This window comes from Drosophila santomea, chromosome 3R, assembly GCF_016746245.2.
Source record: "Drosophila santomea strain STO CAGO 1482 chromosome 3R, Prin_Dsan_1.1, whole genome shotgun sequence".
Lineage (NCBI taxonomy): Eukaryota > Metazoa > Arthropoda > Insecta > Diptera > Drosophilidae > Drosophila > Drosophila santomea.
This window is the reverse complement of record NC_053019.2, coordinates 13,484,043-13,501,212: the sequence shown is the minus strand read 5'-3', so window position 1 is coordinate 13,501,212 and position 17,170 is coordinate 13,484,043. Positions and strand designations below refer to the sequence as shown.

At 41.4% G+C, this 17,170-nt stretch overlaps 1 protein-coding gene across 1 annotated transcript; it reads right to left on the bottom strand.

The window, feature by feature from the left end:
• Positions 1–7,658: 7,658 nt before the first annotated feature.
• On the bottom strand, positions 7,659–14,342 carry LOC120451629 (somatostatin receptor type 5). The gene is made up of 7 exons (XM_039635486.1): positions 14,047–14,342; positions 11,962–12,648; positions 11,737–11,902; positions 10,391–10,523; positions 10,122–10,320; positions 8,909–9,132; positions 7,659–8,751 (listed from the first exon to the last, which is right to left on the bottom strand). Exons 2-7 carry the CDS (start codon positions 12,449–12,451, stop codon positions 7,975–7,977), a joined length of 1,989 nt encoding a protein of 662 aa, XP_039491420.1. The 5' UTR covers positions 12,452–12,648; positions 14,047–14,342; the 3' UTR covers positions 7,659–7,974.
• Positions 14,343–17,170: the final 2,828 nt, after the last annotated feature.

Sequence of the window (17,170 nt, the reverse complement as noted above, 5' to 3'; positions counted from 1 at the left end):
GTCGGGTTGCGAAGTTCCCCCCGGGAGCAGTCGCCAAAAGTTTAGCGGGCAAGCCCCGACTCTGTCGTGAAGAACGAATGATGAATGCACTCACTAAAATCGTATTAATAGTTCGATCTATTTATAATAAACTATTCAATGATTTTGTTTTTTAGATTTAGCAAAAGTGTTCACCAACAAGTTGCTTATGTATTTAATACATTATTTAGTGTGATCAGACCTAAAATCTGTTTGCTTCATCTTCCAAAAGTTCGATATAAGCTAACTTAACAAGGTCTTTAAAATTGTCTTAAATAATTTGGCAAATCACTTGAAGCTGACTCTAATTTAATCTCACTGTTATTTCCGCACACTTTCTCGCGGGTCTGACTGCCGATTAAATATATTTTCAGCTGGGCTGCCACATGCCACAACCACTGCCACTAAATTGCGCAAAGTTGTACCCCAAAGATGCAGCAACTAAAGCTTTGGTCGTGCTCACCTTTTTCTCCAGGGGAGAAACTTGCAATTAAGTCAGTGGCTTTCTTCTCGCCACCTGCAGCAACGGCTCACTAAATGCACATCACGGCACTTAAAATACTTTTGCCTTAAAGCGGATTCGGAATCTAATTGTATGTTGAAGCTGGTTCTATAGTTGGTCCCTAATTAAATTTTTAATATTATTGGATATGCGTACATATAGCTTTAACTCTTTCAAGCTAAACAGGATGAGCTTCTGAATGGACGGACATATTGAATTCAGAATTTCTTCTGTTCATTTATCCTCTGTTTAAAAACTTCCTGAAAGGGCTAACTGCTCTGAAAGAGATGTACGAGTATTAGTATCAACAGGTTGGTAAATAGTAATTGATAGCGGCAGACCCGTCTGAGCGGAAATAGACGGACGAGTCGATTGTGGAATCGATTCGTCTAGTGACTTTGGCCTAAATGATGTTTGCTGGCTCGAAAAATGCTATCAATTGGCAATTATGTGCCATGGACGTTCTACGCTGCTTGAGTTGTATGTACCGGCTGCTCATGAGTGGCTGGCAATCATTTCGTTTTGGCATAAATCAAACAGGAATTGCGTAGGAATTTACTGTTGACTGACTTATTGTTGTTTTCATTTTCGTGGAGTTTATGTTGCTTGTGGGAAAATTTATATTTTTAATGTGCCCTGTTCTCGCTTGAGGCGCTTTCAATTTATTTTCCTGCCTGCCCTTGGTTTATGTTACATAATGATAAGCGAAACGATGGAAGTGTGAAATGTAAATGTAAATAAAATACTGACTTTACCTAAAGGTTAACATTTTCTATTCAACTCTGATGAATAATTTGCTGTTTAAAGTAAATATGTGTATAAAATTGTACTAATCCAAGTCCAAATTAATGAACTTGTATTAACATTTTATACGGAATACAAAAATTTACCAGTCTAAATGTACAGCAAAAAGGAAGAAATTCATTACAGCTGTGCGTTTAAGCTTCCGCACATTCTAATTTTTTTTCAGCTTTCTCCTTTTTGTACAATTTTTATTCTTTGTAAAACACCTGACAACACTGATAGCTGCCTCGTCCTTTTGTTTACTCTGCATTGATTTATGCATTGAGTGTTTTAAATGTGGGCGTGCTATTTATGGGCCTTGACCGATGTTCGTTCGTCTGCTGGCGTTTTTGTGCTCCTTGACTTGATTTGTGGCTTGTCCTGCAGACGAGGACTCCTGTCCCAGTCCCAAGCCCCAAGACACTGGATGTGGCGTGTCCTGGCAAAAGGTCACTTGATGTATGGAAACCTTAGCTTCTTAGCGCTCGGCTAGTTTGCATATTTGGCTGCTGCTGTGTCAGCAGTGGAAATTACTTCAAATACTATGGCTTCTTGTCCTGCCAGTCAGTCAGTCGCCAGCCAGATTTGTGTCTGAAAATTTCGTGACAAATTTGATAAGACTTTGCAGCTCATTTGTACGCCATGTTTGGCTGCTTTGTTTGCTGGGTTTGTGCTGCACTGCACTTGGCTGCTGATTTTCCCATCAACATAACAAATGAGTGTCGCTCCTTCGTCTGCAGATCTTTCGTCGCTGTCATTTAGGTGTTTCTGCAATTTAAACTTGATGCGAATCTTATTAGTCTAATGAAAACCAAACTTAGCCCGACGAGCTCTTTAATGACCGACAGAAGTGGGGCGAAAACATAAAACATCTTTAAAAATTGCGTATGCCGACGGCGCTTTGATTTTGAACGAGTAGGACATTTTTAATGTCTGCTTTAAATAATTAAAATTAGAAGAATTAACTCCTTAACTTCCTTAAAAATCATTATGAAATTAATAGCACTAAAACTAGGAGAAAATTGACTATGTAATTTAAAATCAAGCGGCACATTTAAGTGCCAACAGCTAGACCAAAATTTTAGAAGGTTAGCCAAACTAAATCCAGTGGCTTCAACATGTCAGTAAACCATATCAATTAGGCCAAAACCGGAGACTCAATGCAAATGTGGAGCAGACCGACCACATGCGGAGGAGACGACTTGCCAGGAATCAGCATTTTAATGTCGGTTAAAGCCATCACATCGCATCAACATGGAACAGTTGGGTGCCCAAAAGCCGGAGTCCCTGTGTCGATTGCCGTAGGATTGCCATGTGTACGCGTGTTGCTTCAGCAGACCGTAAGCTACGTGCCAGACGTTCCTCCACGGACCCCCAAAACCCCCAAGTCTCCAGAGCCCCGTGTCCCCTTTTCAGGGGCGGCATGCCAACAGCTGCGAGTCGCTGTCTCGATTTCTTTGTGTGATTTGTTGTGGAACGGATGTTGGCAACATGTCCCACGAACTGCGGACAGTTCCCCATTTCTTTATATTTTCAGTCATTTTTGCCCTTTGCCGAATAGTTGGAATGGCTTCTTCATTTCGCGCCCACAATTGTTTGCCATTTAATTCGCATTCGCCTGATATCAACCTAATTGAATTCATTTCACCAGCAGATGTCGGAATCCCAAGAATTCACATTCCGAGGCGGGGCTGAAATGGATACATTATAAGATAATGCTTCGCTATGAAAAGGAATGAAATTTATTCATTCTCGGTTTCGATTGAACGTGACTCGAAATCATTAGAATCGAAAAGAGATCGAAAACTAAAGGTCGCTCTTGTAAAAACATCCAGCTCTTGAATAGCAATGCACACTCTAATGGAAGATAACTTTCTTCGCCCGTTTTTGATTTTATGTAATGCTTGAATTTTAAAAATCTCATTAAATAAACTGTTGTATTACCACATAAATTGGGGTATTGCTTGGTATTGCTATACATATAACGATTGTAAAGAGATTAGGATTCCGCCTTAACTAAAAATTATTTGTAAACTTTTTGTGTAAAATTTTACATGTAAAGTTGCTTATCTGGAAAAAGTTTTGTATTTTTTCTTTTCATATCCTTCACGGAAACCTAAAGCAAAGCGAAGTAGTCGGCAGTTATGACAAAAGACGGAATTTAAAGCATGCCAAAACATTGTTAGCAAAATGTTCCTTTTGCAAGTAAAGTATCCGTCCACCACGCCACAAGTTATATGATTAAAATCGTGATTTTCTCGGAACTGACATGCTTTTAATGACGTTAAATTTTTATTTACTTGAACGACTTTGTGTCGCTGTTGAATTCAGGGCAACGCGGTGCTTTAATAGTGTGGTCTACATCTTTCTCGGAATATTGCTAACTTTATTTTCTGTGAGTGACAGCAGCAATCAACTATTTGAAACAAATATCAGACATAAAATGAGAATTCTGAGGCAGTAGTTAAGATGTAGCTCTAATTAGCGTATAAATATTTATGTGAAGTTGCTAAAGGGATTCATGCATGTAAAATGAATAAATAGAAAATACCACATTAATGTGCATATTTTTTTTGAATACATAAATAGCATGACTTTAATAGGTATCTCTTATTTAAAATCAATTGAAATATTTGACGCGTGAAGTGTACATTACGGCGCAAAAAACACAACTGAAAAACTGAAATGCTAATTAGACATTTTTCGATTCAAACGCTTCCCACTTTATTCTCTATATAAACACAACTGACAAGCTGGTTAATGGTCAATGGAGATAATTGAAATACTAAATAAATCAATTATTTAATGGCGAATATACGGAGAAAAAATGTAGCTAGTAATTAACGTTTTTTATATTACATTACGTTCGATTATGTAGTGAACAAATGACAGGCACGCCATTGAAAATGCAATCCTTAAAATCTAAAATAGTTGGATAGGAGACAATGGGAAATATACAAGTAGGCTTACAAAATGGAACAAAAACGCCATTCGCAAAGTGCTGTTTGGCTTACAGTCGAAGGATTTCTTGTCCCGTTCCCAAGCCAGTGCTAATTAATGAAACTTACTTTGGTCCGGAGAAAGCCGTAGAAACTTTAGAAAACTTTAAACTATGGCACTGTAGTGCCCTGCACGAGTGGCCCCAATTAATAGGATCTAAGTAAATTGGCTTAATTTCAATTGACCAACTCGATGCCATGGTAGTTTCTGCTTCACTGACGTCGATAGCAGCAAAAACCAGCTTTCGGGAGGGCAGTACTGGAACTCGGTAACACTGATGGCGTTAAATCCCAAACAAATTATCTCAGACACGTTTCAGCATGCAAACAAGATGCCAGGAGGCACACATCCGCCCGCAGGACGATTAAAGTCTGATTTTGATTCTAGTGAAGTTCCACGCGAATCGTGCAGCTCTTAGTGCCGCTTTATGGACAATTACCCCTGGTATCCGGCGAGAGACCCACTGGCAACTTCAAAACAAAATATAAACACACGGAGACAAAATTGCTTTGGATAAATATGTACTACAAGTTTTCATTCTGATATTGAGATTTCAAGGCATGTTAGATATAATTTCTGTTTTAAATAAGCAAACACTTTAAGTATGTTTTAAATATTGTAAGGACTAGTCTAAGAAGTAAGTGAAAAACAGTAGAATTCTTTCCCAGTGCAATTCTCTGAGGAAGGTCGCCGAGTCCAGATCAAATCCGGAGGCAGGGACTCGGATGGGTTCACGCTCATGCCCAACGCTCCCTGTCCATGTCCATGTCCATGGTCAGGACGGCACTGTTTATCGTTTTGGCCACTGCAATTGAGCGAAATATTTCGAGTTATTTTTGGCTCTCGACTTGTGGCGCTGCTAATCTTGAGTTGTCTGCTTTCGGGGATTGCGAATTTTGTTTTGTTTGTCTCGGAAAGAAATGAAAGTGGGGTAGATAGGGGTCGCAAGCTGGGGCTTCAAGTACGTCGAGTACATCGAGGCCATAAAGCAAACACTTTTAGTTTGTTGAACTGTGACCGGAGGTCGGGGCTTCTAATTCGTTGTCAAAAACGGCCAGTGCCAGCTGTTGACTGCCTCTCGGATTTTAAATTGTCAGCCCTTGTTATTTTAATTTGCCTCATTGTTCTGCGGCGACGTGGCACTTATATTACAGCAGCAGTTTTATACAGCCAGGATAACCGGCTAACCAACAAGACTAAAATTTAATTAAAATTTCTGCCATGACATGGCACGGCATTTAAAGTGTAAATCGGTTATGCACCATCACAATCCGACTGAGCCGCAACAGCCAGCGTGTGGCACACAGAGAATAATATTTATTTGCCATCCATCGATGGGGTGGCAGTAGAGTTGAGTTGCGTTGAATTGACCCCATGGCAGTGGCAGCAAAAGAATCAATTGGGTTCATCGATACAGTTGACACGGGGCTGTGGGGCGGGGCAGCACAATAAATAAACATATAAGTCGCCTATGCAGTGTGTCCTTTGGAGCGTGTTTACGCAACTTTAATTGATGCCCATGACAACAAGGATACTCGAGTTGTTTTTCACAAATGTTGTTCAGCCGCCGGACCGCATTTCTGTGTAAATTTTTAATTGAACGGGAACTGAAGCGTTGTTCGCATATGTAACTTTAGAAAATGGGCATTGTTTTCTAAGCACTGGATAAGAAAACTTCACGTTCCAATTTTATGTACTTTTTCACATATCTTATAAGCATATCCTGGACTCGACCATTATTTTTTCCAGTGCCTGGCTGCTTGTGATCCTGGGGTGAACCCGGTGATGGGTTCAAAGTGACTCGACTCAGCTTTTGTCCGGCTCTTTGCTGGCTCGTTAGGTGCAGACAAGGACCAGCAGAGAGTGACCGGATAGCATGCATGTGTAAGCGCTTCGGCTTTAAAATCTGGACAAGGACATGGTTATGGATGTGGATGTGAATGTGGATGTGCATATGGCCACTCAGGGGTCCAAGAGTCCAAGAGTCCAAAAGACCGAGTTATTTGTTGTTTACCCTCTAATGGGAAAGAACAAAAAATGAATTCGACGCTTTGAAAAGTGAAAGTTTGCCGCTCATAAACTGTAAGAGTAATCTGAAATGTCTGCGCGTAATGACTGGGACAATATGCTAGCTGCTCCGCCGGACTTATTAAAGTTCCAGCCCAGGATTGAAAAAAATCGGGAGCACTCTTCATCTTCGTGAGCGAGCTTTGTGCGATGTGCTGGCCGTTAAACTGGTTGTCTAGACCGTAAGTAAATTTATGGCTCTGATTAATATCTTTATTGTGTCAGATTATGATTGACTAGGCGGCAGGCCGCACAATTTATTGATGGAGGATCCGCCCATCCAGCATCCCCCAACTAAAAGCTCCTCACAAAAGAATCCTCATCTCGGGTGATGATGAATGAGGAGGGCGGTTCATAGTGGCCCAAACCGCAAGCCCTTCGATATGGTTTCCTGCCAACGGGCGGTATGGAATTACATGGGCCTTGGCTAAGCGGTATTCAATGGGTAAATATCCATTTGATATATGAGCTAAAACCACACGACAACTTCAATGGCCCACACATCTCATTAGTCAGAGGTAAAGAGGCGACAACATGGCTTTGAATTTTTTAAGGCCTTCGGTCTTTGCTTTTTGCTACCACTTGAATTTATTTGCCCGCTTTTAAAGATCCATTAAATATTCCTTTTGGAAATAACATCAGTCGAGGCCTTAAATTAGTGTGCCACTTTTGAGTTGATTTATTTTGTGGCCCCGACAACACGTTCCATGCACTCCACGTGCCAATTCACCACAGGATAAGCCCTTTTGTGCCACTCCCTGCACATTCGTTTCAATCCGGACTTCCTAGTCTACAAAGCCTTCTTGACTAATGGACCTCCGGCAATGGGCCAGGTGCAAACTGAAACTGACTTTGCTGACAGGTGCAAGTGGAGTCGTGAGGACCTACACTGTGCAAAAATATATATTTACTTAAACGGGATTTTCTTATGAGCCATTCATTTTCAATTTATGTTACGTTTTCCCCGCGGATTTGATATTGAGATTCTGAATATATTGACTGATAATTTATTGGCAATATATTTCTTTTATGTCTGTTTCTTACAGCGCTATTAGTTTTTGCATAGGGAAATCAAAAGAATGCCAGGCAATCTGCAGGAAAAATGTCGCAAAAGGTAGGAACAGATTGCCTGGAAACGCTGCAGCTGCAAAAGCTGAGATGTAACCTATTTTCCGATTTTCCCTTTGGTCCTGGACAAGTTGGAATGCAGGTGAACTTCAATGTAAATGGCATGCAATATGAAAGGAAAACACATTTAAAAGGATTTTGCTGTAATGTTGGGAACAATTCTTATTTATTCACATTATTTAGCTGGTTGCTCAACACTTAACACTTAATTTATGTGTGCGATGCGGTTGCTATTGCAAAAAAGATGCCGCGCATGTATTCGTCACGATACGCCGCAGCCTCATTATCCTGGCTTTATGACTCCCATAAATCGTCTGGACCATGCCCATTCGTTCAATTTTTTTATGGTCAACCGAAATTTGCATGCAAATCGCTGGACTTTTTGTGGCTTATGGCTTATTTACAGATAGAAAAGTTTATTGCGCTAACTAAACAATGTCTAACTAGGCATAACTCTAGTTATCAGCCAGCTGGAATCACTGGGATTTGGGCGAGCCATAGGTCAAGCCCTCGCTGCTGGGATCCTCCGTTTTTTGCCTTCGCTTTCGCCACGGAAGCTTGCGGGAACCGCGACCAGCCACTGATGCCGATTGACAAGTCTCCGGATCCGGCAAACTGTGGCTACCACAAAAGGGCGGAGTGCTGGTGTTGGCCACCTCATCCCTCCGACTTATCACCCTAGTCAGCTTGAGACGAGTGGCGGGCTGACTGACTTCCGCTGGGTCACTACTTTGTGGTGGTGTCACCAGCAGGGCACCACTTTTGGTGGCCAAGAGAGCCCTTTTGGCTCGTCCGGATGCGTAGTGCCTGTCCACCACGTCCGACTCCAGGAGTGAGTTGGCATCGCCCAGTGACGACAGTTGGGACACCTGGGCCTGCAGCATTCGATGGGGAACTGCTGTACCCGGAACTGGTCCATAGAACTCCTGTTTCCGCAGACGCCGCCCACCCCCACCAACACCACCACCAACTCCATTTCCGGCTGCCATGCTGTTGCTGTTTATCGTCGTGGTTGTGGTGGTGGTGCGAATGCTGTCCTGCAGGGACAACTGGTGGCTCGCATCCCGGCAACGAAACTGCACCACTCGGTAGGATCCATAGGGCTCCAGCGCGTTGTTGTTCACACTGCAACTGGCTGGTTGCAGACGCATCGATCCATTCTGCCGGAGGAGGGCACTGTAGTTGTGCTGGTGGTGCTGGCTCTGCTGGTGATGGTGGTTTCTAGCCAGCCCAAACTGTCGCGTAAGAGTGATCTTAAGAAAGAAACAATTTTGAATACACAATGTTTACATTTGTCTTTAAGAACTTTAAAAGCGTGTAGGAACGTTCACAAAAACATGGACCTAATAATAATGGATTATTATTTATGAAATGGTTGGCTGAGATAGAGGGTTGATCCTATGGGCTTACCTTAAAGGCCTCGCGGAACTTGTGGCTCATGATGTTGTATAGGAGCGGATTGATGCAGGTGGAGAGGAAGTAGAGCACCCCGGACGTGTAATCAAGTATCCGGAAGTAATCGTTGAAGGCGGCCCGACTGATGCCTATATTAATCAGATTCAGTCCGTAAACTGCCATCAGACGCTGGGCGTGGAATGGAGCCCAGCATAGGAAGAAGGCGACGGCTACAGCTACTGCAAATACGGTGAAGTAAGGATAAGCAACGTATTAAAACCCCTGAACAACTAGGTCACCGGAAAAGGTATTTTTTTATATTGTAAGTGGTCCTAATCCTTTATATCCCCCGAAAGAGAATAGTTTGTGTATAGTAGAACTCAGTGAAAAAACACATGTTCATAAAGGAAAGGTTTTACCTGTTAGCAAACGATAAATAATATTTACTATCTATGTAAACCTATGCCGGGAACGGGGGTGTTTTTTTACACCCGAGCAGCCCAAATTAATTTATTGTTAAGGCTCTGCTCCTAATCTGAATTTGTCCATCAATTTCCATTTGCAGGCCAGGGGCAATGGTAAACTTCGAAATCAATGGGCTGTGGATTTCTAGTAAAAGCAACCGTAAATTGAGCGTTGTTTCGTAGCCTGTAATGGCAAACTGCTCTTTGGGATTTAGCATTTTACCCGGACATACACTTAAATATATTTACTGTACCAAACAATAATAACAAATATGTTTCAGAATTCCTTTATATTATAATAGCTAATAATATTCCTAATAATTGGACATATATAGATTCAAGGCACTCATTTTTCAAATATTTAAGCTTGCTATGCGTACCCAGCAGTCTCAAGTTCATTTAAGTGGCCTGGCTTGATTACTTTTGAGGTGACACCTGGCTTCACCTTATCCTCATACGCTAGATGGCCATTTAAGAGCTTTTTGCATACGCACACACATGTTTGCGAAAACAGAGCAAAAAACCGAAACACGTTCAGCCTACATGACGCAAGTGCAAATGAATGGGGCGAAAGGCAATGAGGGTGGGGTCATGACGAATTCCCTGTTTGATGTTCGCCAACGCAAATATGGTGACAGTAATTTTCAATTTAAGACTTTCGGCGGAAAAAGTTTTGACAGCCGTGGATGTTCTTGTTGTTTCTGGTTGGCGGTGGGGCATATTGCTGTCTTTAATCAATCAAGCCGCCAACTCAACTCACCTACCCAACATTCTGATGACTCGTCCCTGGGCATTTAGGCCACGATTCGCATCGAAGGTCCTTCGCGGCAGCGATTGCAGCAGGCGACTCCTCTTCAGCTTCACTCCGATCAGCACGTAAAGTACACAAATCGCCGTCATGGGTCCACAGAAGAAAATAAATCCCGAAACGGCGAACACATGGGCGTAAAAGTCGTTCTCCATCTAAGGGAATAAACAGCGAAAAGAACACTCGGTGATGCGTCAGTTGGTTTTCACATTTCAGTCCACCCACCGTGCACGAGTATCCTTCGTTCTGGTAGACCACCGAAAATTGCATGGCCTGCGGAAGGGCCAAAAGGAAGGCCGCCAGCCAAATGGCAAATATAAATTTAATGGCCCGCGACAATTTTGACATGGTGTGCTGCCTACAAATGACGAAAAGATTAGGATACATTATATGTTAAGTATTAGGGGCATCCACATCATATGCTTCGAATAAACGTGGGCAGATATGAGATGGAAAATAGTACAGGCAGTGACCACCTACTCTTATTACGCATTTTAAGTTTCTCCTTAAAGCTTTGAATATTGAATGCACCATAATTATTCACTTTGAATGTGGCTGTAAATGGGAAGGAATACAAGCTGATTGGTCGCAAAATAACTATAGTACTATCAAATAGCAAACGTAGAAACCTCATACTCTGCTCGACAAGAATATTTAATCCCAACTTCACAGAAATGAAAGCTTTTTCCTTAACTTTGTAATCAGACTTGGAGTGCCACTTTTTAGAAAACCACCCTTTTGTGTCTGCATATTCCTAAGGACATACTCCAAGTGCTTGTATTCATTAAAATAAATTTGTAAAAAATCCAAAGATTATGTTGGATACGCAGTTGGAAAAAACCATGAAAGGTTTTTAAATTTTATTTCTTCTAGCCTTCAAGAGTTTCTAAATCAAAGGAAGAGTAACGTGGCTTTGGCTGAAGCGTACCAAGAATCGTGAATGGAATCCAGACGTTTTCGTTAAAGGAAGCAATTTTATGCTTAGACCGCAAAATGGTCTGGACATAAGGCAATTTGTGATATCAGTGTGAAGTCTGTTTCTTTAAAGTTTTGCTGTACCATTCAAAAAGAGAAAATATGTAGGTACGCAGCAATTGTATGACTAGTTAGTCTTTACTTTATATCTTTATATCTTTACAGCGCATTTATGAATGAATGAAATTAGCGTAGTCTATAATGAACTTGGTACATTTATCGACGTGACTATTAATTAGTGCCAATAAATGAAAGCTAATGAATTTTGTATATTTGAAAAAGATGGGAATTCGGATGTCAAGCCAGAACTATTTTATCATTCCACAGCCAGACTGTTTAGTTATGAATAATTATTGTGGCCATAATTTGTGGGGTACTTTTGTGCTTTTATATCATAGTATATCAGACTGACACTAATCAAGTTTCATTTATCTATTTATGGTCTGTCATAATTAAGCATGATCAACTTTGTTAATAAAAGCGTAGTAATAACACTGAAGAAATTATTATTTTTTGAATATAAATAAATAATTTATATGCATATGTTTGAAGTAATATTTACATATGTTTAAAAGTAGTCACTAATAAAAACTCACCGGAATGGATGGCAGATGGCTATGTATCGCTCTACAGTGAATGCTGTGATAGTGAGAACTGTGGCATTGGCGGCCATTTCCGAGAGCACACTACCCATGATGCACATGGCGTCCGTGAAGGGATACATGTCCGGATACCAAAGGTTGTACAGCTCCTGGGGAATGCCTGCAGGATATTTGCCGCATTACGCATACGCCATGGTGTCCCACAAAATGCCAGCTCACCTGAGACCAACAGTATTAAATCGGAAACCGCCAGGTTGAACAAATAGAAATTGGTGGCCGTGTGCATGAAGTTGTTTCGCGATATAACAATGCAGGTGATAAGATTACCCAGCACGCCGGCCACGAAAATGAGGGCATAACAAACGGTGAAGGCGGTTCGCAGGGTCAGGGACTCGTCGACTGGCGAATCCGCTGCCATTGTGCTCGCATTTGTGCCGTTCGTGGAACCCAGGAGATTTGAAAGATTCTCGGTCGTCATGTTCAGCAGATGGGCGACATGTGTTAGGAAATTGTCCTTCTTCAGCAGCAACTGCTCGGGGCTCTCGCTGGGATTGGGCAGCGTTGAGAAGGCGATGCCCATGCCCATACCCATGCCCACACCGACGGATGAACTCTGATTGGGACTAGGCGACACATGAGCCATGAATGATTGATTGAGGCCATCATCGTTGCTGTCGTTGGCTATGGTGATGGCGACGCCTTGCAACATGCTAGCTGTCGTCGATTAATTGTGGACTCTACACCACACCACTCCTTTCGACCGCCAAGTTAGGAAAGAAAAACAAAACCAAATCGGCCGCCCACTCGTATCAATGTGTTATTAATACTGTCTGTCGTATCCTTTGCGGCTGCGGTGGCACATAGCCGATAAGCAGTCGACGACAGGCCCAAAAATTGCGCACTCGCCTGTGAAGCAAACAACATTAAAAGTCATTAGACTCAAGAATGAATTTAAATTTAATCCCCAGACAGGCTGACGTCACATTCAGCCGGACGGCATCAGGTATCTTAAACCTTCGATCAGGAAATTGCCTTTTACTATACATGCAGTCCCGAAATAAAAACACTTGATTGCTGCCACTTGTCACTTGCTCCTGGCTCTATTAATAGTAAACATCTTCACTTATGCAGGGAGAAAAAAGTCACACAAAGGTCCTTTGGGCTTTTATACAAAAAATATATTATTTTATTCTTTATTTTATTATTAATATATTTATATATTTGTTGTATGTATTTGTTGTACATAAATTATTAGACCAAGACTACTGGCTGCTTGTAAAAAGATTACAATATGTATAACTGTAATTGAGTTTGAAGTTATTTTCTGTGTAAGCCGTATGTCATTTGCCACTTGGCTCTATTAATAGTAAACATCTTAAGCTTAAGCAATACAGATTGCTGGCACTCAATACAGATATGGTTGTGGATGAAAAACTTTTTCTATTTGCTAGGTTTTAGCCATGATAAGTGAAACGAAACATGATTGCATGTGAGGAAAAGTTTTTCCAGCCCCGATAAAAATGGGAACTTTTGCCACCCCAGATTCTCATATTGGTTCCACAAGGGTGAGAGATTTAAAGATGTTCGAAATAAAATGAGTGGTAATATTTCACTCATAATTCTACCAAAAGAAGTCGAGCGGGTTTCCCTCGCTGCCAAGAACCATATTCCAGGGTCAGAAGTCAAAGACCAAGTAACGGAACACTAATGCACAGCTTTTGCCAAGCTCGATTATTGGCTTGCAGCCAGAATTCTGGTTGATACGTCTAATTAATTATGTTTCCTGTTCGTTAAGCGTTGTTCCCTGTGAAGAGCCGTTCAAAGAAGCCCCAGAAAGTATGCTACGCACTTAGTGAGCCTACGAACCTTGAGAGGTCAGCATCACAGCAACATTTTATTGACGCAAACTAATTGGAAAAATAATTGAATTGCCAGCTCAGGTGTGAAAGTTGATTTAGATATGATTGGGCTCAAAGTTGGTGGCTTGGGAATCGGTGGCTGATTCCGAGTCTGTGTACAAATGTCTGTCTTCGATCTACACAATCCAATCAGCCAACGCAATGCCACGCGGACCATATTAAGGTCTGCAATTCAATTTCAGTTGGAGAATGAGTTTAAACCGCAATCTAGTTGCATTGCCCAGGTGTCTAGTCGGCCATGCGGACGATGGCTTCACATTTTTTAATTAAACTTTGTGGTTGCCGAAGGTAAGCAATTTAGTTAAATGGGAATAAGAGTATTTTAAATTCTTAGAACCAGAAAAAAGGGTCCTGAATAAATCGCCATCGCCATGTCGACTCTTACCAAGGCTAGATTAAATAACAAAAGTGTATTTACTTTTGTTACGCGAATTGTCTTCTCTTTTGTTGTCGTATCCTTATTCGTTTTTGAGTCACACTAGGTGTGTGTTTCCTTTCCTTTTTTGTTTTTTTGTTTGCTGTCGTGAAACGTTTGAGAAGTTCCGTTTGGGGGTTTTTTAACCCTTTTGCACTCAATAAAACGGACTCACCGAACGGAAAATTAGTTTTGCACTTTGCTAGCCGATTATTTAGACATATTTAATCAGTGGAAAATGGCTTAGGAGTTTTGAGTGATTTTTATTGAACCATTCATCGATTTTTTTCAAATACATAATAATATTATTTTCCGAAGAAAATAACTTTTACATTTTTTGTGCACAATTTGAATACATTTTATATTTATTTCTCACTTTAACGGATCTGTTTGGTTGGAATAAAATTTTTTTGTAATCGCACACGTCCGAAATCAAGGAAAGTCGGTGAAAGACTGAGTTGCCTTGCGGCAATCGTGGCACTTGTCGACGGCTTCTGTTAGCCAAATGTTAACTAACAGCGGTTCTTGGCCGTTTGGCTCTCCATGTTTGTCTGGCTTTCTGCGACTGTGTGAGGGGCGCAAACATTTGGTCCTAATTTCATTCATAAATTCATGCACTTCACCTTGACTCCGTCTGCGTCTCAGTCGCCGTAAGTTATGGCTTACTTGTCGGATGAGTAATGTCGCAGGCATCCAGTTTAATAGAGTGCAGCCAAAAGGGGCAGTCGATCCAATTGAATCGGTAGTTGCGCGGGGCTAATTGAAATTGCAAATGCGCCAAAAGCACTGGCACTTAGTTTTAATACTTATTGCCAAAGGCGACCGCCTCAATTGTTTTCTCTCTGACTCCGAATGAAATGAGAAATCAAAGCCGTTTGTACATCATAAAGTAAGAGAATAAATGTGTTTGTTTTGCAGTACATGAGGCCTGATTTCCCGCTGACCTACTGGATGCCGAACTGCATATTAATGTCGGCCCTTGTCCGCAGATTTGTGGATTTGTTTTCATTATCCTCCTCCGTTCTGGTCTCGATTCGCCTGGGGCCTCGCTTTCAATTGAAGCTGCCTGTTGTTTTGGTCTTAGAGATATTTATCTTGTGGGAGGAGAAGACGCCTGGCCTTAGAGTTTTCAGTCCAATTTGGCATGGTTGTCTGGTCGCGGTAAATATGCACAGTTGCTGAAGCGTGACCACAATCCGGTTATTTGAGGCTCCCTAAAAGGCTCTTGGATATCAAGGAAATTCCTGCGGGTGGGTTTGAAGATTTAATGGTGTATACTAGTACCCACATACATATATACATTTAAGTAGTACAAAATAAGAGGTAAAAAGAAACCCATATTTCAATTGGGATTTAGTTTTCCTTAGCATTACACTTACATACATTACAGCATGACAACATTTTTATTTGATGAAATTCAACTTTGTTCTGTTTTTGTCCTGTGCAGCAACAAGATACCAAACAGAGTTTACTTTCCACGCACTTTGATCCGTCGACAATTCGTTAAATTAATATTACCCCAAATAATCACCGTCCGCAATCTGAAAGTCTATTTTCTGCTTAATTCATGAGCTACAAAGTAAATAATGAAAGCGCCAGGACAAACAATATTAGTGCTGTACCCACTGACCTTTAGAGGTTGCGTATACGCCATGTAAACCAAGTGGTTAGAGTGTTCCTCTGAATCTGAATGATTCAATTGGCCTATGGGTGATGCTGATTAGCATAATGCCTTTTGACACACATGTAGGCCACCTACAGAGTCAAAGACAAAGGACTACTAGATCCTAATCGAAAAGGGTCGACCGCAGTCTCGAGGGCACAGCAGTTGGTCCAAGCTCTCGGACTCTGGCCTTGATTTACGATTGCATTGGGTGAGGCCACAATGATAATGTTGTGGCCAGAAGACCACAACTAGAGTAACTGATTAGCTCGTAGTAGCTTGATGAACGATGCCAAAATGAGGGCTCTGCGAATGTGGCTTAAGCACTTTTGAGTGCGTCATGTAATTTCAGTCGTGGCTAATTAGTTGCAATTAAACTAAATGCGGGAGTCCTTGGCCTTTTGCCTTCACAGGAGCAGAGAACATTGAACTATCGGCCGGGACAATAATATCTCTTTACATACTATATACGAGTAGTGGGCACTCAAAACCCACGCTTTCAGCTTAGCTCGCATTACTCATACAACCCGTTGGCCAAAGTGTATGGGAAGTGCTCCTCTTTCATGTTGGAAATTGGGCATCTTGGCTGGTAATGGCTTCCCGACGAGGGCAATTGCCGGGCTTTTAACCAAATGAACTCCAGCCAACACGCACACCTCCATTTTTTTCTTCGGGAATTCAATTATTTGAATGGCCTTGCAGTGCATGTGGAAGTCTGGCTTCATTTGGCCAATCGAAGGTCACAATTAGCCACGAGCTATGAAATTTTGTCAACGACTTGTTGAGCGCGTGCGAAGGTTCAATAAATTGGTGGCGCTTAGTAAAGAAAACTGAAGCTTTGCAGAAAAGGTTATACTCTGATGCATAAAAGCAAACGAAAACTTACATAAGTAATTCTTTAGTTCATGATAAGAAAACCAACAAAACAAGCGTTTAATTATATGAATTAACATTTTTTAAGTTAAGAATAAACAGAACTATAACAATACTATGAAAAAATTGTCGATTTCAAGCTTATTCACATATTCAACTCACACATGCATTTTTTTTTGATGTGGCATTCCTTATTCGACTTGCTAGAGTTCCTTGAAATGTGAAATGAGCCAATTCGAAATATTTTAAATGTCTGGGCTCGTATCCACTATCAGGTCCTGGCAGACAAGTTTCATATTTATTCATATAAGACCCAACTCTAATATAATATTGCCTGTACTTAGGTGAAAGTTAGGGAAAGCAGTGCGCGGCAACGGGTTGGTCGAACTGCAAATGACTTTTGGCCTCCCCTCCCTGAGTGCAATAAAACTAAATGAATTGGAAACTTGCACAAAAATTCAACCAAACTGCTGACGAGGATGCCGCCGTCGCCTGATGACAGAGTCCTGGGCAAAAGGCAAAACTTCAAAATGCCAAACAAGACGCCCCGAATCTGAT

Excerpts from the sequence above, each read along its gene's own strand:
- LOC120451629 (XM_039635486.1), bottom strand. The coding sequence starts at position 12,451 with ATGTTGCAAGGCGTCGCCATCACCATAGCCAACGACAGCAACGATGAT. Across the intron at positions 10,524-11,736 it reads GCCATCTGCCATCCATTCCG|GCAGCACACCATGTCAAAAT; the intron begins GTGAGTTTTTAT and ends CGTCATTTGTAG. Across the intron at positions 10,321-10,390 it reads ACGAAGGATACTCGTGCACG|ATGGAGAACGACTTTTACGC; the intron begins GTGGGTGGACTG and ends TTATTCCCTTAG.